The following is a 23,281-nucleotide window of genomic DNA, read 5'->3' as shown; positions in this document are numbered from 1 at the left end:
TTAGGTAAGGTGGTGACTATGTACTCAAGACCAGTTGGAATTGGGGACTCATTGAGAGCTGAACTTTTAGGGTGATAGAATCACATCACATTAAACTGGGTTAGAAGGACTGTGAATGGAATGGCAGATTCATTAGCTAAACAGGGGGTTAACAGACATCAATTGTTTTGAGCCAAAGTGTAATTTCTGTTGTAAAACAAGGACTCTACGCTAAATTTTGATGGGAGTTCTAAAGATAATCCAGGTCCATCAGGCATAGGGGATGTGTTCAAAGATTCTTTAGGTAAGGTGGTGGCTATGTACTCGGGAGTTGGGACCATTTGGAATTGGGGACTCACTGAGAGATGAACTTTTGGCATTGCTGCAAGGATTAAGATTAGCAAAGCAATTTGGGTTTCAATAGATGGAAGTGGCAGTGGATTTAAAGCTGGTTATATCTTGGACAAGATGTAGCAACCCAACTCCTTGGACCTTACAGGCATGCTTATAGGGAGATAGAATGATATCACATTCAACTGGATTAGAAGGACTGCAAATGGGATGGCAGATCCATTAGCTAAACAGGGGGTTAACAGACAGAAATTGTTTTGGACCAAAGTGTAATTTCTGTTGTAAAACATCAACTGTTGGTATCTTCCAACATGTTTGTACTAAGTTTGAATTAAATCGATTAATTTCTGATTAAGAAAAAACACTTTTTGTAATGTACCAGAATAGTGGCAGTATGAAACGTAATGGTGGTTGTTTCCAATAAGACGTATGTTTCTCTTTATAAAAGTGCTATTTATATAGCATACATGTCCTTTTGTTAATAATTAGGATAAGTTACAGTTTGGCAAAAACTTCAGCTATGTCCTGCACTGAAGAAAAAAGCATAGCAAACGAATGGTCCTTGCAACAATGATAAACAAATATATCAGTTCATTTATGGTGATAAAAGAGAAAAGACCTGAAATTTCTATCCAATTAGAGAAATAAGGCAAACACAACCAAATGGCGCAACATTTATCTTCTCCAAATTGATAAGTAAGCCATACTCTGTACCAGAAATTTATCTTTTTTATGAGTATACCAGAGAGAGAAAAAAAATCTCCCTCCATAAGTTTCTCAGAGACAAAGGACAAGTTAATAACAATCCTCTCTTAATTGCTGATCTTCGATCCATTTTCAGACAAAAATCTTCATCCCTTCAGTTTAATTTCTTCTCTCCAAATGCCAATTGCCACAATCGAAGCAAAGAGTTTTGCCTAGACTGCCATTATTCTCTCCTAGTCAATGGCTCCGCTAAAGACTTTTCTCTACTATGAGGGACCTTAGGCAAGGGGATCCATTATTGTCCTTCCTTTTCAGTTTAGCAGTAGGCTTTTTTTTATAATTGATATTGAAGTTTATTTTATTTTTTGAAACTAACATTGAATTTTATTAATATAAACAGTAAAGGATATCTACAATTTTTTATATGCCATTGAAGGTTTACATTATACTCCAACCCCATATATGTTCATATTACAACTGGGCCCAAAACAATTTGTTCCTTTCTACCTCTTTTTTGGCTAAAGCATCAGTCATTCTGATGGCCAACTGTTTTACCCATTGGATTTTGATTTGCATTGACCTTGTTAGCCACTTAAACTGTTTGACTTCATTTGTTTACCAACATAAAATTTGCTCCCTGTTCAACAGCCAACCAATTACTACTTCTGAGTCACCTTCAATAATTAGTTTGCTTATCTGCATTTCCTTCGCTCAATGCACTCCATGAATAACAGCCATCAGCTCCACTCTTAAGCCAATGGATTCAGAGAACAAATCCAGCAAATGACCCTCTGCATCTCTAAACACTCCTCCCATACCTAATGGCCCTGGGTTTCCCAAGATACTTCCATCAAAATTAAGTTTTAAGAAACCCCACTCTTGGTTGTACCCAAGATTTTTGAGCCACATCCTTTTTGGAAGATGTAATAGCCACTTCTCCCACTTCCATATGATGTCATCTGTCATTAAAGGCAAGAAAACATCCAAAATGTATAATGTGCTATCCTCACATTAGTAGTGAACTTTACTATCTTATTGCTAGAGCTGAAAGTTGTCTTCTTAGAGGGTTAAGAGTGGATATAATGACTTCTAGAAACTCCCTATTTCCAGCAAATGGTGGTAGTGTTTTCAATAGGATATAGACAAACTGTGGCATGTCATGTTTAGAAGTATTCATGGTGAAACTAGAAATGACTAGGTGGTTGAATTGGCTTCTAGAGCTATATTTGCATCACCTTGGAAATCCATCACTGCTCTCAATTCTGAGTTTTTTGGCAACACAAGATTTGAGGCTTCTGCTGGGAAAAAAAATTAAGAATTTGAGAAGACATGTGGTGGGGACACACCCTATTAAAAGAAAATTTTCCAACACTTTAATCCCTCTCTACTTCTAAGAAAAACTCATTTTCTAATCCGTGTCCATTTTCTGATCAGGATTATCTTGGGATTTTTGTTTTAAAGAAGGGTTAAGTAATTGTTCTTCACTTAGGTGGCGTTTGATAAATCTGAAATCTGAAATCTGAACAGTTAAAAAGATATTAAAAGTGTCTGAAACCTGAAAAGAGCAATGATGCTTTTCTACTTTTTAGATGTTCTGAATAGATAAGGTTGTTTGTGTTGGATCAACCATTCAGCATCTGAAATTCGATGATTTTACTATTTTACCCCTAAAACAGACTATCTGATAATTTTGAGTTCAATTTGTACTATTTCATATTAAATAATTTATGAAATTCAAAATAATACAAATAAAAATAATAAATTAATAAATAATAAATAATACATTTAAAATTATTAAAAATAATTGATGACTAATAAAAAATATTAAGGTAATTAATACTTAATAAAATTTAAAATAATTAATAATTAAAAAATAACACAATTAAAACTAAAAAAATAATTAATAAGTAATAAAGATAATTAATAATTAGTAATTTACACAAATAAAACTTAAAATAATTACTAATTAAAAAATAATAATTATAAAATAGCACAATTAAAGTTAATAAAGATAACGAATGAATAATAAAAAATAATTAATCGGTTTTGGCCTTTTGGGCACTGCTCATCATTGTTCTTGTTGCGAAGGCCAAACAAGGGTTGCGGTATTCCTATTCCCCCCCTCTCTTTGGTTATTTTCCCTCTAAGCTCTCTCTCTCCCCTTCTTCCTCCAAACGCCCAGATCTGTTGTTCGTCTTCTTCCTCTTTATCACCGAATAGAGAGTGGCAGGGAACTGCGGCGGTAGTTCCAGCCAATTTACTTCTATCGGCCGATCCCAGCAACATCAGTTTGCTCTTCCCGAAATCGCACCGGCAAGGGAGGATGTTTGAAGCTGAGGCGGATTGGTTTTGGGCACTATTGATCATCGTTCTCATTGCGAAGGCCGAACAGGGGTGGCAGTATTCCCCCCGTCCTCTCTCCGGTTATTCTCCCTCTAAACTCTTTATTTTCCCTCTCTCCCCTTCTTCTTCAAAACGCGCAGATTTGTTGTTCATCTTCTTCCTCTTATCACCGAACTGATGGTTGTGGGGAACTACGGCGGTAGCTCCAGCCAGTTTGCTTCTATCGGTCGATCCCAGCAACACCAGTTTGCTCTTCCCGGAATCGCACCTGCAAGGGAGGACGTTCGAAGTTGAGACCTATTTTTGTCTTTTAACGCGGTCTGAAATGCATCTGACCGCGTTAAGAGGCTGGCCAACCTCTTTCGATTTCAGATCTGAAATGGAGTTTCAGACCCATATTTAGACCGGATTCCAAACGTCCATAATATCTGAAAAGCAACCCTTTCAGACCTCAGAGGTCTGAAAAGTGTAATCAAATGCCACCTTATCCTGTTCTTACTTTGGATCTTCTCCAGTATATTGATGGTATTTTTCCCTGCCCCCATAACCTTGATCAAAGAGTTTGGATCCCTAACTCTGATTATCTGTTAACCTATGCTTTCTTTTATTCAGATCCATGGTACCTTACTATGTCACACGACTGACACCCTCCTATTCTGTTTCCAGTCAACACTATTTAGAAAGGTCATATACTACCAAAGGTTAGAACTTTTCATAGGGAGGTGGTGCATCTAAAAATTAACACTTGTGAAACCTTACAAAGGAGACTTAGGAGTCATTTGGTATCTCTTAATGCAACTCTTACAACTAATATCTGAAGTTGTGTGACTGTTTTGCTGCTAACCAATAACCCTAATTTCTATTTAATATGTTTATATTTATTAATTTATTCAGAAGTTAATATTTGAATTAATTAACTAATTAATATTACCATGAATTATTAAAATTTATATTTATTTAATATTACATTAATTAATTACGTAATTAAATAAATAATTTACTTTTAACTAATATCTTATTTTACTAATGCTTTATTACCAATTAATTAATAACTCATATTTTATTGCTAATTAATATTAACAAATTAGTACTCAATTAAATAATTAATTAATTACTATTTCCTACTAATTATTTTTTTTATGAATTATTTCCTACTAATTATTAATTAGAATATTTCATTATCATAATTTATTAGTTATTTATTATGTTAATACTATTTTATTCGTATTAAGTAATTAACAATTAAAATTTTATTATTTTTTTATATTTAATATTTTATTTAGTTCACTTTTCATATTTATCAATTAATAATTTATTATTAATATTTATTAGCTTATTAATTTTTCTATTTAATACATAATAATTTATTTACATTTTATAATTAACATTTTATTCAAATAATTAGTTGTTTAATATTTATTGAATTTGTCAATAATTTTATGTTTTTTATATACTTTATCTTTTATTACTTGTTAATTAACATTTTGTTAATAGTTTGTCGATGTCAAATTAATAATAATTACTAATTAATCACTAATTAGTCAATTATAGATTAATTAATTAGTTATATTTAATGAATATTTTATTAAATATAATTAAATATTTTTTATTTTGTACCTTTTTATTGAATAATATTTTATAATTAGTTAATCATTAATTATTTAATTTTTATTAATTATTTATTAGGTTATTAATTTTATGTAAAAAATTAATAGTTTATGCATATAAAATAATTTTTTTATATAAAAGATGTTTATTTAAACTAATTAATTATTTATTATTTTTATCTATTTAATGACTTTTTTATTTTATTCAATTATTTAATTAATTTATGGTCTATTTTCAATTATCTAATCTATTTTTAAATTTTCTAAATCCATCATTGGGGACAAAATTATAAAGTAACCAAATTTCAGAACTCAGGATTTAAGTTCTCAGAATAACATGCTCAACATTTGGTAATCAGAAGAAGCAAAAAAACAAACTTTTACTTTCTACTTTGCTTAGAACTTTTTTGCTATTCAGAATTCAGAGTTCAGTGTTACCAAACAGCACCTTAGTTATTAGTATTTCACGAAAGTATCTTGTATAAATATTAAACAAGTGGTGAAACTATTCAACATTTACTAATCTCCTGCCCTGATACTTCTAGCATTTCAGAGTATGTCCTCTCACTATTTGGTTGTAGATGGGTCCCTCTGGACAGCGTGGGAAGATTGTTTGAAGATACGTTCTTTAATCCCCCATAATGTAGGGGAAAGATCTTAGGGAGACGAGAACTCTTTTAGGAAGAAAGGAATGGGAAAATATCAAACTAATGAGGCTCTAATAAAAAACGTCGTGATAAAGGTCTTTCATTGGGTCAAGACTTTGTCTTTGATCTTTTTTTTCCATATAGGACATAGCTAGGGGGCTGACTTCCTATGGTAAATTCCACTACAGTAATAACAGTACACTCCTCTACCACATGGACAACCCATATGCCAACTAAATTAGAAGACAGAAAATTCAATAGAAGGAAAGACTCGGACATTGGAGATTTTAAACTAAAAAATGCTAGATGTCAGACCCATGGATGTTACATACAGCCTAGGTAAAACTAATTGGGCTGATAGTAAAATTCTAAAATTAATATTTTTATGATTATTCTAAAATTAATATTTTTATGATTATTCTAAAATTAATATTTCAGAATTGCCTACAGACTAATTAGAGTTGACTGATTGCAAAATTCTGAAATAAACTTCTCAAGAACATACAGTCTCCTAAAAGTCCAAAAGATTTAAAGAGAATCCATATCCAAACCATTCAAGTCGAAAAGATTTAAGAGAAAGCAAGCCATTCATCACTAAAGGATATAGGATGGGAACCTGATTATTAGAAGCATCTGCATTCTGTCCATCAGTTCTGGGATTAAACACATGAGAGGCCACCATTTCATTTGAATCTAAGTCACCATCTAATAATGCTGGTTGAGAGCCTTTTAATGACATAACTGTTGGCATTGAATTTTCCTGTGCTCCCTTTTCATGCCCTAGTTTAGAATCTTCTGACCCAACTAATTCTGCATCGGAAACAGTTCTCAAACTTCTACATAGTCTCTGCATTGTACTGGATAGATTGTTTAACAAAAGTTGTTGCTCTGAACTCCTTTTGCAGTTGACAGGGAGAAAGAACTCTAATATATAATCATCATCACCAGTGAATGTGCTCCTTAGCCTAATTGCAACGGCAGAATTCAGGTCAAACTTACGTGCATGATGTACAAGGGGATATTCATTTATACTATACACCTTTACATCAGGAGAAAAGAAAGGATGATTTGATTGAAGAGCTTTGCCAGCAATTCCCTGTCCTTTCTCAAGGTGATGTTCGGTGCATGCGTGCACAAATCCTTGCATTTTTGCATCATTGACATAGCATGCTGTATCTTCAATACACAGTATACATTTCTCAGATGGACTTGTGTTACCTTCTACAATGCATTCTCTGGTAAATTCATCACTAACCCCATCAATGTAGCTACAAGGAATCCATGTCAAGGCTAGTGGTAGACTATGTGCATGACAAACTGCTTTTAGGATATCAGCTATCTCAGCCAAGGCAGCTCTTTGGCTCTTCGAGAGGGACTGTAAAATAACAGAATACTCAATAATGAGTGCACGGCACCATATTTCCAGAGAAAAAGAAAAATTAGCAAATTTCTCCCTTTTATCTATTTTTGTGAACCAACATCATTAAAACATCTATTCATGAATACCTGTGAATGAACTCGAGGCGGTGCAGTGGTCCTCAAGTTCACAGCCTGCACATAATTTCAAGGGTTAGGTTAGAGGTCATATACATCCATGTACTATTTGTGAACATAAGTGACATGTATATTTATGCAGTCTTTGTGTTGGAATCAATGAAGAAAACTCATATTCTTGGTTGCGATAGATAGAGAATAATGTGCATGCTAGCTAATGAACCTGGGATGAATAACATACTAAGATCCACCATTTGATGAAATCAACTTTGATATCACAAACTCATCAGAATAATATAATCACTGATCTGACACCACTTTTCTTCTTTACACAAAAAATCTCCCAGTTCCACTTTCAGCTTCCACCTTTCTTCTCTTTCCTGCTGACTCATTTCCCTCATTGCTTCTTTTTTGTCTAGGGCCTCAATTCTAGAGGAAAATCTTCCTTGGATTTCTTCAAGCCTTCCAAATTGCTCCTTGTTCCAAGCCTTGATCTTCCCTTTTAAGGCATTAAGCTTCCTCGTGAACCTAACACCTTTCTTTCTATTCCGTGGGCTTTCCTCACCCCACCAGATTTTAATTTTCTTTGTCCTTAGGCAAAGTATGTTACCCTATATTACATCTACCATGCAGCTATCTGACATCTTTACTAGGGCATACATCTCAAGTGCAAGAGGCATACGGCTCATATGCCTTTTTCATGAAGCATGCTAAACAAGAGAAAAGAAATTAAAGAAAAGGGAAGGGAAGGAGGCTTCCTCCTCATCCCCTCCTCTTAAGGAGGCTTATGCTTCTTTGCGTTCATGAGGTTTACAGCTCTTGCGTTCTGAACTATGCCTCAAGCCTCTAGGTAGTAGAACGCCTTGCATCATCCCTTCATGTTTTAAAAAATTGCTCTTATTTTATTTTTGTATTTGTTTAGTCGCTATATCTATGGGCAGTCCAAGGGTATGATGGTCACTGTGCACAGTTATTATGTAAAGTTCAAGGGGGTGGCACACACCTTTTTGTTTCCCTCTTCCTTTTCTTCCCTCAGTTCTTTCTCTTTCCCTGTACTTCTCTCTTACTTTTCTCTCAAACTTACTGCACTTTTTTCCTTTTTTATTGATTCAGAAATTCTACTCACGATAAACCACTAAATTTACCAATGAAAAATCGCATGAGCCTGCCAAATTCCAATCAAATATCAAGTATTGGCAACTTTTGTTTAAAGAAGCCAAACTTTGCTCAATTTGTTAATGAATCAAAGATAGATAAAGCAAAGAAGGGAAGGATTAAAAATTTAAAAATAAAATGTAATGCTTCACTAGAAAACCTTCATCTTGTTTTTCCTCCTCAACCCTCTAATACTTCCTTTTTCTGTTGAATGTTTGCTATGTGTTCAAATTTAGTTAAATTTATATTGAGAAGGCTAGTAGTCTTACAGAATAGAATATGGAGAATCCATGTTGAAGTAGAATTATTGATTGAGAAATGAAAATCGAATAGAGAAATGTAGAAGTGAGAGGAGAAAGATAAGATTGATGTGGCATTAAACTAGAAAAGATTAGAAAAATGTAGTTGTAGTTTGATTGGTTTTAGAAGTAAGACATGGATAGTGGAATCCATTGTGCATGTGGTAAATTTGAAGACCCCTCCAGCTCCAGCAAAGTTAACAAGTTATTTGAGGTAATAGGAAAATATTAAGGTTTCTTAATTAATGAGACAATTCAGAATTGCAACTAGTTGCAGTCTGCTTGAGAATAAAATAGGGGTTGAGAATCTTTCTTGGTTCTCACACCCCTTATTATTGACTTACATATTATATTATTCAAATTACAAGCATGCCCCTTAACCAGATTCAAATTACAACTTCTTGGTCGCATCAACAAAATACAACATATTGTTTTTTTACTAGGAGAAAATTTTAAAAAGGCTAAAATACAAATAGTAAGTTTCTTAATTAGAGGAGGTAATCAAGAACAAAATATTGCTGCAATAGTAGGATTTTGGATTGGGGATATACATGTTTACCAGATTAGGTCTCTTAGAATGCAAAGTTGCTAGTGATGGAACCCAAACTTTTCCTTGGATAAGGAAGGAACTTAATATAGGAATTTAGATAGTTGAGGAATGTAGGCCCCATTTGGATTTAGAAGCCCGGCAGCTTGTGTTTTCGTCTTTTCCCGTTTGGTTGGGGGAAGATCTTTCTGCCAAAAGACTGCACCCCATAAAGACGTGAGAAGCTCAATTCAAGCTTATTTCGGGAAGCTAGAAGTGAAGCTTTTCGCCTTTTTTTCGCTTACTCAAGTCTCGTCTTCGAGCAGAAAGATGCGCCTCCAACCAAATGATCTTTGGGCTGCCAAGATCGTTATGTAAAAGCTCACTATGTATGTGTTTGGAACCATGGGTGTTTATTGACTAAATGTTTTGTACCTGATTTGTTTCGAAAACCAAGAAAAGCAATGATGAACCCGTTTATTGACACTTAGGCGCCATTAAGTTCCATTAGGCGCCACATCAGAAAAGCAGTGAATAAACACCTACCCGTTGGGGGAAGAGCTAAAATGAAGCATCCCCCAATGGTAGGCGCGCACATAAACCGAAATCTACTTTTGCAAATCCCTATGCGTACGGATTCACATAATGGGGGAAATGCTGAAGTGGCAGCGTTTATTCAATAAATGCCCACAGTTCCAAACACACGCTACATCTTTTGGTTGTCAAATCTTCCAAAGAATCTTTCAAAAAAGACTTTCCAAACAGCACCGTAATCTTTCATTAGAGATTGTTAGGAGAGATTTTGGACATATGATTTAGATCTCAGGCATGGGATCCATTGTTCACATGGAAAGTTCATATACAGCTGTTGGAACACTTCTTTAATAATTTCATATTTATTTATTCCATTTTGTGTATGAGCAGATCTTGGGAGGTAAGGGAGCAAAACAACTATCATCTCATAAAATAAGCAGATCTGTGGAGGAAAATAGTGGTCTATTAGAAAGCACAAAAGATAAAAAAAAAAAAAGAAGGAAATAAAAATGTGGGTTTGAAGAAGGAATAAAGGTGGCCAGTGGCAAATCTATCAGGTTAGAATGTTAGATGAGAATGGTAGTTTTCAAATTGATGTGGAAGTGGCATCTTTGGGTGAGTGGACCATCTTGGTAGATGCCTAATACGAGAGAATAGCTTCATCTTTTCATAGAAAAAGGTTTAATATTATGACAAATGATGATATAGCTAAGTTCATCATGAAACTCAATTTGAAGAACAGTTAGTCATGATATGAGACCTGGATAGGGGGGAGTTTTGAGATTGCAATAAGAAAATTGGAGTAAAATTTTGGCTGACGTGGAAATGGCATTCAGGGTCATGATTCAGGCTCTGCCCATGATCTTTTAGAGATGTCCTTGCAAACATATGGCGAAGGAAAGTGTGTTAAGGCTGTTATAAGGGACAATTGCAAGAATCATCATTGGTACATATCACCAAGTATTTTTCCAGTTTGAAAGTGGCATTTGTGGGATGGGTCCTTCCAATAAGTTTAACAGAGTGGATCGCTTTCATAAAATCTCTAGTTCATGTCTTTCATTTGAGCAAACAAAAAAAGATCCCAGAACATATTTCTTGTGAGCTCTTGAGAGTGGATCACTAGGAGATAATCCTGAAAAGCTGAATTGATGTAGATCCACCAAAGAAAATGTAACATCGATTCATGTTGAAGAAGTCGCTTCTCATTCTAAGGAGAATATCAAAATTCTGTTTTGGGAGATGATGTCCAGAGGAAGTATATAACTAAATCATGCATTGGATATTCACAAAAAGCTGGGAATAAAAATTATATTGATACTTTGACAACAGAGAGGAAGATGAGGTATCAGAGGTACAAGAAGAGGAGGGTGATAATGTAACTTTTGGTAAGACAACAGGAATAGATGTTAAAAATCCAACTGCGAAGATCAGGAGGTGCATATGAATAAGGCAGAAGCTCAATCAACGCAGCTCATGTAACACCAAACAATGAGGGATTTAGAGATCCAGTGGGTCCAACCAACCCTGAGATAGTAGAGAACACCGAAAGGGGGGGTTCAAACAATAGAGAAGAGATTGGACACTGAGAAGATAGAGAATAGCAGAGGAGATGCGGAGGGTTCCTATATTCCCTCTTCCTTCCTGTCGTCAGCTATTTTCCAACACCATCACCGAATCAATACTACCACTAGCCATTGCCACAGCCACTAAGCACCTCATCACCGACCAAACCAAAGTGCTTCTCCATCTACCGCCATTTGAGTAAAATCCATTGCCATTTTTGTACGCCAATCAGAAACCGAAGCTGGACACCTCCAACTCCAAGCAACATCAGTTCAATCACTTGAAAGCTAAAGTGGACACACTCATGATTCGTCCCTCTATTTCGGATAGTCCGCTCACCTATGAAGACTGAACCAGATAATTTTGAGGGCTTGATCCATATCCACAGGATTATTCAAGAGCCACCTTCAACTTCCAACCTAGAGATAAACACACAACTTCAGCAATCAAGAACTTGATGTTGACAGTCCAAAAAAGGTAAGGACAATGGAGATCACTTCATTGTGGAGGCAGCATGGAGATTGCTTCATTTAAGTTCCAAGCATGTTGTTACATGATGAAATAAGGTCAATGAAGATCACTTGGTTTGGCTGATCAATCAGCATTTGCAAGTTATGTCCATCATAATCAGCTGGAATGGAGAAAAGATTCACAGTAGTAGGCTCAAAGACTTTCAAAGTAGAACGAAGAGGTTTCAACCAATAAGAAGAGTTTCTAGGGACAAAAAGAGGCAGGGGAGCTTGGACAAGGATTTCCTTGCAACAGGAGGATATACTCTCGACAAAGGTGGCTGGTAAGTTCAACTGAGCAGCTAGGGGAAATCAGATAAGGTAAGAAGCATCTGCATCCCCGAAGAACCAGCCAAAAGTGGTTGGGAAGTTTTTAACCAACTGCTAAGCTTGTTTTGTAGTCCTAAAGTTCTCCCTGGACCTCTTTCCTCCGCTAGATAGAAAAAGTAGAACCATTGAAGCAGGAAGTTCAGCTTATATTTCAGTCGTCCATCAGGATAAACCTTTCAGTAGTTGGAAACTTGCATTTGTTTGCACTAAGCCTCAAATGCTGAACTGCAGAGAAGTGGAGTTAGGCCTGTCTGCTAACCTCCATTCAAAAGTTCTCCTGAAATTAATTCCTTTTGAAGAAAACAGAGCCATGGGTTTTACTCCTACGGAAGAGTTGGTGCTAGCCTGTGTTAGACAAGAGACAGTTCCTGTGTACAATGACTGGATCAAGTTAGAACATTGGTGAGCAATGGTAAATGCAGTCCCTGATCTTTTGAGCTTCAAAGACTGGTTAAAAATTCGAAGGTTACCATTCCGCCTATGGGCGAATGAGATTTCTGATAGGAGGTCTTTGTGGAGACCTTGAAAAGGTCAATCCTGGAACAATGGACTTCTCCGAGTTGAAGTTTGCTAGAATCAAGGTGTGGAACCATAGTATACATGCTATCCCCTGTTTGATACCTCTGCTCAATAGGAATGCCTGGTTCTACCACTCAGTGGAGGTGGAGAAGACGAACAAGTCCCCTATTCATCTCCCTGAGCCAACTCACCCTAACAGCACCCGACCACATGGCGAAACTTCTTTTGTTGATCAGCTGCTTGCCACCTCAGGAAGTTTTCGTAGCTCAAAAGCAAAGTCAGTGGTGGGACTTCAAGCCGTAGGGTAGGCGCAAAATTTCCCTTTTAAGGTCAGGGTAGACCATCATCTTAATAGTAGGGCAAAAGCTAGGTTGAATCAAGCCTCTTAAAAACAGAAAGTTCAAATTTTAAAAAGCCCCCTGATGAAACCCCCTCAATCTCTAGTTAACTGGTAAGCTTTCTTGTTGGACTCTAAGACCCAAGCTTCTAAACCCGACCCAAGATCCAACCGCTTCAAAGTCTTGGGCCACTTTTCCAAGGCCCAGGTTCCTCTTGCAAAGGACGACCCAAGCTTCTCAAGCCCACATGAAACCCCCCTCCTTTACTGGTACATTGGTGCCCAAAACACCACCCAGCTTAGGGTGTCAAAAGGGAGATGTTTACAGGTCTCCGACTCCATTGGTGAGTTCTGGTTTTTCCTCTCAAAGTGAAGAGGATGACTCGGGCAAAGACTTAAGATCATACACAACGGAGATTAAGCCTGACCCTCAGGAGCTAGCTCTTGAAAGGGCAAAAAATCTGTTTGTAGGGAAGGAAGTCCAAGGGAGTGTGGAGTTATTCGAAAAAGTGCAGCTAGTCAATCCGAACTACGAGATTACTTCAGATTCAGACAGCCTTGCAAATAGACAAGGAAGAAACTTACCAGCTTTTCCTCCTAAGGCCCTTCACAACCCTCAACCGCCTTTAAGGATTTATCCCTCCCCTTCTATTCTTATCAATTCTCGGGTCTCTACTTTCTCTCCTGTATCTCACTACAATCATTCTTCCTCTTTCTTTTCAGGTCCAAATGGAGGGCCTTCCCAATCAAAGCAGAGAGACAAACAATACCTAGAAGTCCAGACTAAGGTGAAGGTAGATACACAAAATTGTTTTGGTAGGAAGGAGCCTCTGGATGAAGGAACTTCAGAGAGAACCAGATTTTTGGGGATTGAAAGAAGAGAGAAAAGTGACAAAAAACAGGGACCAAATAAGAAAGGAATTATCATAAATGGGAAAAATTAAGAGATTCATAAAAAAAATGGGAAAAATCAAGAGAGGAGTGAAAAAAAAAGGGAATTAAAGAGGCTTCAATGGGGTATGTTGGATTGCAGATCAGCCGGCAATAGAATGAATAAGGGAAATTCGGTGAGTAAGGTTCAATGAAGATTTTAAGTTGGAATGTCAAGGACTTGGGAGGTCAGCTCAAAAGGAGTCTAGTGAAAGAAACTCTTAAAAGAGAAAACCCCAATACCATCATTTTACAAGAATTAAAAAAAAAAAAAAAAAGATAGTAGATAGAAAACTTATGAAAGCAATTTGGGGAGTAAGAGGGAAAATGGGTTGTTGTTCCTGCAGTTGGCTCTGCAGGTGGTATTATTCTAGCTTGGAATGAAGATAAGATTTCTGGCTTGGAGGTTGATAAACAAGATTTCTCAATTTCTGTCTTATTCACCAATAAAAAAGATGGGTCTAATTGGATTTTGACTGGGGTGTATGGCCCTAACTCACCCTCAGAAAGAGAAAGGTTCTGGGATGAACTGGACTCTTCAAATGAGTCTGAAGACCTTCCTTGGTGTATAGGAGGGGACTTCAATATCATAAAGTTCTGCTAAGAGCATTTTTAATGGCAGAGCTCTGACCAGAAGCATGAGGAACTTTTCTAGATTCGTACCTAGACAAGACTTGTGCGATCTCCCCCTTAACAATGGCCTGTTCACTTGGTCCAATATGCAAGAAAATGCTATAAGTTGCAGACTTGACAGATTTCTAGTCTCTCCGGACTGGGTGGAGAGGTTCCCCAATCTGATCCAAGAATCCGTCCTCATTGCACATTTGCACTTCAGATCATTGGCCAATTGTGTTGAGAACAGAAATGGTTTTCAAAGGAAAGTCCCCTTTCAGACTTGAAAAGATGTGGGCTTGCACAAAGACTTCAACAAGAAGGTTGGGCTGGTTTGCGACTGTAACAAAAATTAAAATTCTTAAAAAGAAATTTAAAATCTTGGGGAAAATTGGAATTTAAAGCCTTTGAAGAAGAGAAAAGCAAGATTCTTACTAAATTAGATGAGCTAGATCTAAGGGAGTAGAATGGTACCTTAGATGAAACAAGTAGAGAAAGAAGAGCTGACTTGAGAAAAATGTGGAAGAAGGTGATCAGAAGAGAAGAAATTTAGTGGAGGCAAAGATCAAGGATAAGATAGCTGAAAGAAGGGGACAACAAATCTAGATATAAATAAGGCAAGGAAAATGAATAAAAAGGTAGAGGTGTGCTAGGTGATTAATAGCGAGATTGAGATAGTGAAGGTGTTGAGAGTATTCTCCCCAAGGGGAGAAGATCCTAGGGGAAGAAGAGATAGCCGAAACATTTCTTGAGAAGCTTGAGGGAAGAGAAAGAAACAAAACAGAATAAAACACGATCAAATATGGGCAGGGATGGATGTAGCTAAATTGGAAGGGGGAGGGAAAAGAGAAAGGAAGAGAATGGATTAAATTCTCATCTTTTCTTCTTATCCCCATTAGCTAGTGAAATTATTATTTCATGAGTGCAATTCTCATCTTTTCTTCTTATCCCCATTAGCTAGTGAAATTATTATTTCATGAGTGCAATGCTCCAGTCCCATGGTTCAGGGTGATAAAAACTTTAAATGCACAAATCAACACAAACAAGCAAGGTTGGTAAGGTCTCCTAGTGGTCGTAGCGGAGACTTGGGATCGAATCCGCCTGCACCTGGGTTGTAGAGACTTGGCTACCCCCCCCCCCCCAACAAAATAAAATCAACACAAACAACCAGATAGCATATTATATATAGTCATAGCACATAGATCAGAAACAGAGGTTTTCTCAACACAGGAACCTAAGGCACAAACCAGTATAATGAGTAACTGAAATTGAAGCCCTAATCTTAAGTATACAAGCACCAAAAGATCTAGCCCAAAAGCTTTAAAGGAATGCAAGAAACAATTCATGTTGGTGAATTAACTTAAAGTAAAAAAGAATAAACAGTGGAGATCGGGAGCCATAACTAAAGGACAGACAGATAAAACTAACCTCAAGGGCACGGCAAGCAGTTTCCATCTCTTCATCAAAATTGGGTTTTTCTTTCACAGTGACAAGCTCAAGAACAGCAAAACACGACCTGTGATGGGGACTGAAAACTGGTAGAGCAAGAGATCCACGGACTTGATGATCAATTGCATGTTTTAACCGCAAGTATTCGGTCTTGTTATAATAGACTACATTTGAAGTCCATTCTGGCATTTTAGAGATAAAAACACGCCCAGGAAGCCCAAGAAAAGAACCGGGTACTTCTCTTGGGGAGAAAGTAAATGCCCTTGATGCATCACGATACCCTGAAAGAATTTTGTCTAGCAGGTAGGGTTGGTCGCAAGTGCTCAAAACAAAGTCATTTCCATGCTTAATAGGAACCCAAAATTGTGCAAGAATCCCCCCTCCGGATGATTCTTTAAACAAGGATAATGCCTTAAGCATCTGCTCAGCAGGTAACCACCCAATCGACCTAGATATTATATGATTTCCTGAACCCGAAATGCTTGGTTGGGGAAAATAACCATTGTTCTGTTTACCATCCAAATCATCAGCATCAGAAGAACTCAAAGAAAACCCAATTTGTGTGCCCATTTGCTGAAATACCGTTTTGTCAGCACAGCTTGAAGAACTTCCAACAGTACCGAGAGGATCCCCATTATTTACAGGTAAGACACCACTTATTTGTGCTGAGTAATTGTATGGAATTGCAGAAGCAAAATTACTTGGAATTGGTGGAACAGAGCTCAACCCATTGGATGGTAGAACCAGGTCTGCAGATGAGAGACTGGTGCAGAAATCAACATAAGTATCAGAATTAATGAATTCTGAAAGACCGTTAAATGAGTCCTCAGAGATGGGATTCCTCGTTCCACCTTCCACCGATGGAAAACCCTCCATATGAGCTGACGAAGAAGTCCAATAATTAACTCCGTTTTCTCTTGGCTGAAATGGGTATTCCATCACTACACCAAAATCAATCTTTCCATTAGCCACGTATAACAATTAACAACAGATGTCACAGATTCAATCGACCAAATATTTCTTTTCCCCAAAAAAGAAAACGTCCAAAACAAAGAACCACCAACCATCAAAATCAATTACATTCGGAACTGAAGAAACAAAACAAAACTTCAATAAATAGAACCCGAATGCCTACACTGCACTGAACACGAAGCCGCACAAACCCCCAAGCTACTACAAACCCTGGAACAAAAAGTCAACGCTCTCCCATCCACAGAAAACTCAAAACCCATGTCGGAATCCTCCCCAACCAATAACTTTTAGGCTTCCACCACTTTTCCAAGAACCAAACCTAAACCACGCAGCTCAAGCATAGCCCCACCAAACCATAGATCAACTCTCCCACTCTTTCAATTCCGCCTCTAATCTTCGAAACTCCGAAAAACAAATGCCAGAACCCAAGAACCATAAACAAACCCTAGTCATAAGTTCTACCTCGTGCTGCAAATTGCCAACACCGGCGAAGCTTATAAATCCACCGATCCGTGCCCGAAAATCCTAGTAACACCACTTCCCGTACTAAAAGCTAAAACCCAAGAATCCGCCTACTTTACAGATTCCTGATAACCTACCAAAACTAGAAACCCTAGCGTGTGGCAGCTAAGATCCTTGCTCCCGAGAAAAATATCTCCCAAGCGACTCTCTAGTCTCTTTAACTGCAGAAGCTTTATGGCTTTCTGCTAAAGATGAAGACGACTTCTAGCGTGAAGGATCCGAAGCTACAACCACCCCGCAACGCAGAGAAACAAAAGGTACGCACTGTTTTACGAAAATCACCTTCCATCAACTTTTACTTGACGAAAATACCCTCATTTCATTAACGTAACTTCACGGCAACCTTCTTCTAGTGGTCCCCGGATCAAACGGTCTCGATCATCCAATCAAACTTTTCCTTGGACCTTGGGATGTGTCTGGATCAAAATAACCATCAGACCTTGGGATGTGTCCACAACGAATCTTCAAGAGCAACCAAACGGTCTAAAGATATGATTATGATTAAACCAAACGGTCTAATCTTCAAGAGCACCATATGTATCATCTGGAACTAGAACTAGTAATGTAAAATTGTCAAGGAACTAAGTAGGAAACGGTAAAAGTAAAAAGACACTTTCGATAGGGGTAAAACAGTCAATACATATGGAATGAACGTCAATGGCTCAGGCCTCCATCTTTTGACCGAAAAGGTCTGACTTCAGAATTCAGACCATTCTTTCGTGATCATTTATAAGACATTAGATGAATCTTGTATGGAATCTTATATGGAGATATTGCAAATTTTATTATTTTTATTAATACGAAATATTAACATAATAAAATAATAGAAAAGTAATATTAAATTAATTATGAAATGACAAAATATTTATAAAATATTAATAAATGCATGAAATAATAATAATAAAATTATTATGAAAATGTAACAAAACAATAATCATTAATAATAAATAAACTGTTAATAAAATATTAAATAAATAATGAAATAGTAAAAAATTAATAAAATAATAGTAAAATAGCAATAACATAAAATTAAATTAAAATGGTGGAAAAAATAAACTAAAATAATAATAATAATATGATAAAATATTTATAAGATATAAAAATATGTGTAAAGTTTATTAATAACATAACCGTAAAATAATCATAGAATAATATTAAAATAGCATAACATTAATAAAATATTGAAGAATTAAATGGGTAAATCTGAAAGGAAAAAAAATTAGTACAGTTTAGAGACAAATTAGGAGAAAATAATTACACAAAGGTTACTACATGCAACATGTATATTAGAAAATGAATTTGGGTTTATTCAATGGCATCAACCTTGGAAGCTTTCCATTAAGATGATTACTACAAAAGTTTTAGAGAGAAGAAAAGAGATCTTATAGGTTTTAATAATTGAGAGAAAGCTTATGATAGCATCCTTAGGAAAGATAATATGGCGGTTTTAGAAAAAGAAGAAGACTTAATTATATTGTTGCTCTTCTCTAATTCAGCCAACAGAGGCCCATCTCATTATATTTTAAGGGGTAAATTATAAATAGGTACCTTGTATTTGAGGGTAGTGATAGATACGTATCCTAAACTTTTAATTGCAATACTTGAGTATCTTGGACTTAAAAAAATAGATATTGGGATCCATTGTTAGTATTTCATCAATTAAACATTACATAATGTCAAAAATACCCTTCTCGTGTATTTTTGAGATCATTTTGCAAAGTAAAATCATCACTAAAGGGAAATTTTGAATATGTTATTTACTGTCCATGTGAGATTGTCATTGTGGGGAGACATTGGTTCACCTGAAAATGATTTCAGAAATATATGCGAGAAGGATATTTGCTTAACTGACGGAATACTAACAAATGGACCCAAGTGTATATTTTTGAGAGTTCAGGGTACTCAAATGTTACAATTGAAAGTTTAGGATACCTATCTATTACTACTCCAAAGTATAGGGTACCTATATGTAATTTACCCTATTTTATGTCCATTGAAGCCCCTTACTGCCATAAAGCATGATTTTGGCTTATGGGCTCATTTTAATAGAAAAAAGGTAAAAAAAAGTTAATCCCATTATGGCATTCTTACTTTGGCCCATAGAGGCATTGTCTATGCAGACATTTTGTTGACCCGATGTGGTCCTTATTGGCCATTGTTGGCCCATTTCATCTTGACTAAGAAGTTAGCCCATATAAACATTTTAGTTAACTCAATGAACTCTCTTCTTGGCCTGTTTTGGCCTATTTTTAGTAGCCCATAAAGGCTCTTTCCCTGAAGTAGCAGAACTAACATGTTATCATTCACTTGCCACATCATCATTGCAGAACGGTTGGAAGATTGGAAGCTTTTTTTTTTTTTTTTATCAAACACATGAAGATCTTTGATCCCCGTGTAGCCCATAAAGACTCTTTCCTTGGAGTAGCAGGCATGACATGTCATCATTCACCATATCATCATTAGAACACAGTTGGAAGATTGGAAGCTATTATCATCTTACAACTGCTTTTTTTTTTTTATCAATGTATTTGATGGGGCATATTAGGGAATGTTGTAATGAGATAAAGAGATTAGGTTAAGATAAGGATGAAGAGAGGTCAAGATAGAGTTGGTGATAGTTTAGAATTGTCTTATCTTTATTAGTCTATAAATGTGGTGTAATCTTTCTCATTCATACTGTTCTCTTATATTTATCAAAATCAAACCACAAACCACATTTTGGGAAGAGATCCATATTAAATGTCTTTATTGTACTAACAAACATAAGAAACTTTAGAAATGATTCATTCTTCTTTGGCTTGATATAAAACATGACAATGAGGACTATGCGTTAATTTGTAGTGAAAGACCCACTGTAATTACAAAATTTAATATATCTCCTATGAGTGTTTTAACATTGGTTTTTGCACCAGGTTGATCAGTTTGGACCGATTAAAACGGTTTAACCATTCTCACTAACAACAAATGCAGCGGTGGAAATGATGAGCAACTCAAACACAAAATCGAATAGGATCCCTCTGTTGACAATAAATGGAGCGTATAGTACATGATTTAGGCCTCAAGTGTGAAAGACAACTATTAGAAATTCAATGAAAAACCACTTAAGAGTTCTCAAGTGGATGTAATGAAAGAAACTAGTGTGTATTAATAGTTGAATTTGTAGAGAATTTGAGAAAAGTTCACAACTAAAGCATGACGATCTAAAAATAGAGCATCCTCATGGTTGAGTTTGGATTTCCTCCTTAACCAATAATGGTATAGAAAGAAGTATAAAGGACTCTTAAGTGTAGAACGATGTTTATACCTATGGTGGTGGATGAGAGAAGAAAATACAAAAGGGGTGTTCTGTAACGTGGATGAGAAATTGGTGGACATGAACTGATCCACACCACACCCTGTGATAGGGACCAATCCACACCACACCATAGTCCATAGATGCTCTAAACAATAGTGTTCTGTAGGCGTGGTGTGGATTGGTCCACACCACACTTTTTGATTCCATGTATCTCATATATAATTTATAAAGTAATCTACACAGTCGATCATAAATGTCTAATTTGTATAATTTATATAAATAAACAAATTGAGAAAAGGCTTTGACAATTGAATATTAACTAAAAATATTAATTTCAACAAAATGATAATAAAATAATTTAAAAAAAATAAAAATTATTATTTTATTGATAATAATATTTAAACAAACGAAATAACAAATTATTACAAGATAAGCATAGCACCAAACTATTTATACAAACTAACAAATATGTTTCTAAGAAATCTAATGGCATACCGGCGATGGAGAGATTCGACAGAGGAGAGCTTTGGCGGAGCACAACGGTAGAGATCTTTGGTAGTGGAGACCTTCAATGGTAAAATGATGTATAGGATTTGGAGGATGTTGTGAAGCAAGGTATCAAAAATGAATCGTGGATCGACCCCATCCACGAGAAATGTTGATGATAATTTGGGGTGTGGATAGGGCCACTCCATGATATAGTGTGGATTGGTCCTGTCCACAACCAACCAAACGGGGACTTCATCCTGTGGCGTGGATCGAAACGGTCCATCCACAAGATGAACATGTTACTGAATGCCACCAAAGTTAATGTGTCCTAACTGAAAACTTAATCTAATTTAAAGATTAAATTGATTTTGTCTTATTGATTATGGCTTATTATGAAGGAGTGAGAAACAAATTTGCTTTGTATCAAAAGAAAAGAAAGGGAGAAACGTGTTGCCATAAAGTTTCTTGATTGTATCTTTTTGTTTCTCATTCTTGTATACTTGAAGTATGTAAAGAAATGCAAATGAAAGTTCTTTCAGGAAGTACTCTATTATTTTCTCTACTTTATTGTAGATTCATAAATAGGCCCCATCGTTTTCACTTGGGCAGTGGGTTTGCCCAAGCAAGTGTTTCACAAGTAGGGCAACGAGCCGAGCTCGAGCCTACTAGAGCTCGGCTCATGAGCCGGCTCAAATATATATTATAATTCTTAATTTTTTAAATATAAAATAATTTTTTATATATAATTTTTATTTTTATAATAAAATATTTATAAAATATAAAATGAGCCAAGCTCGAGCTCAAGGTTCTGGCTCGAACCAAGCTCCAGTTCCATCTCGAGCTCGAGCCTTGTAGAATAGTCTCGAGCCGAGCTCAAGCCTGATACCATTTGGCTCGGCTCAGCTTGAATCCACCCCTATTCACAAGTAAAACTTGCTTGGGTAAGTTTGGTTCCCACATTCTTGTGTAATATAAGTTACTCGGGTAAAGAGAGAGAGGCAGGAGGGAGAGAGTGTTATTGACACACAAGTAAATTACTTAACCACCCTCCAAGAGGGTATCAGTTACACAGATAATTAGATTGAGTGAATTATGTTGCACGAGAATTTATTAAAATTTTCATACCAAGACATGAGAAAACTCAATCCAACACCAAGAAAACAAAAAGATAGAAAGAAAAGTTAGTAAGCATCATTACAGTGGCCTTTGTTGTGCTGTTTTGAAATTTTGATTTCTTGTGGTCTATACAAACCTATTAACATTGGAAACTGATCATCCATCAAACTAGTGATTTAAAAGGTGCACCTGCACAAGTGAGGCACATTTTAAGGTTTGTGCCTCACCTTGGCCCAAGCACAACCCCTTTGAAAAGGCGTGCACCTAGTGCGTCTTGCATAGTTGCACCTTAGTTCAAGTGTGTGCCTTCTCAAAATTTCACTCCTACACCAAAACTCCGAGAACCCCCTATTTGGTAATGTTATTCATTCATTAATCTTAATAAAACTTATTTAAAAAAAAAATTAAAATTACAAAATCAATTTTTATAGAAATAAAGAAATTAAAACCCTAACATGGACTTGTTTGGAAATTGGAATTGCCTCAAGAGGCTTGGCGCAAAGTTGGTTCGTAGAATTAGGAATGAAAGATGTTTTGTGAAAATTTGAGGGAAAAAATGAATTGATTGTATTGTCTTGGAAGGAGCATATACACAACTTTATATAGAATTACAGAGCTAATTTACAGGGTGATAAAATAGGAAACTAACTTTTCCTAAAAAACTAATTTCTATATCAGTGGGATTCTTCAATTAATATCCCATGATTCTAGGAAATTAAGTTTCCTAAACTGATGGACCTAAAATTATGGAGAATCAATCAGAGAGTCAATCTTCTACTTTCCAACACTCCCCCTCAAGTTGGTGAATATGCATCTTTCATTCCCAGCTTGGAGATAAGTCCTTGGAATGCCACACTGCAAAGCCCTTTTGTCAGCACATCTGCCAGTTGACCATTCGTTGAGACGTATGGAGTGCAAATTAATCCGCTATCCAGCTTTTCCTTTATGAAATGCTTATCTATCTCAATGTGCTTTGTCCTGTCATGTTGGACGGGATT

General features: G+C 36.1%; 1 protein-coding gene and 1 long non-coding RNA gene across 8 annotated transcripts in view; one reads left to right on the top strand and one right to left on the bottom strand.

Annotated features, from left to right (window-relative positions):
* The window catches only part of LOC148873380 (protein NLP9-like), a 54,369-nt gene that overhangs the window by 7,140 nt on the left and 23,948 nt on the right, over positions 1-23,281 (bottom strand). For 4 of the 7 annotated variants that reach the window (XM_088964297.1, XM_088964298.1, XM_088964299.1 and 1 more), the window contains 2 exons: positions 7,139-7,183; positions 6,249-7,007 (listed from right to left, as the gene is read on the bottom strand). In XM_088964297.1, coding sequence (XP_088820423.1) covers positions 6,249-7,007; positions 7,139-7,183 — 804 coding nt within the window. Of the gene's footprint in view, positions 1-6,248; positions 7,008-7,138; positions 7,184-15,868; positions 17,072-23,281 lie in introns of those variants that run through there. The other 3 variants (XM_088964304.1, XM_088964305.1, XM_088964303.1) reach the window with 2 other exon arrangements.
* On the top strand, positions 17,033-20,193 carry LOC148873382 (uncharacterized). Its single transcript, XR_016104912.1, has 2 exons — positions 17,033-17,640; positions 19,711-20,193. It is a non-coding gene; the product is annotated as an uncharacterized LOC148873382 (long non-coding RNA).

Source organism: Nelumbo lutea, chromosome 1, assembly GCF_056320005.1.
Source record: "Nelumbo lutea isolate HS-2025 chromosome 1, American lotus-T2T, whole genome shotgun sequence".
In the NCBI taxonomy this organism is placed as follows: domain Eukaryota; kingdom Viridiplantae; phylum Streptophyta; class Magnoliopsida; order Proteales; family Nelumbonaceae; genus Nelumbo; species Nelumbo lutea.
The sequence above is the reverse complement of the archived record's forward strand: the minus strand, read 5'-3'. Positions and strand labels throughout refer to the sequence as shown.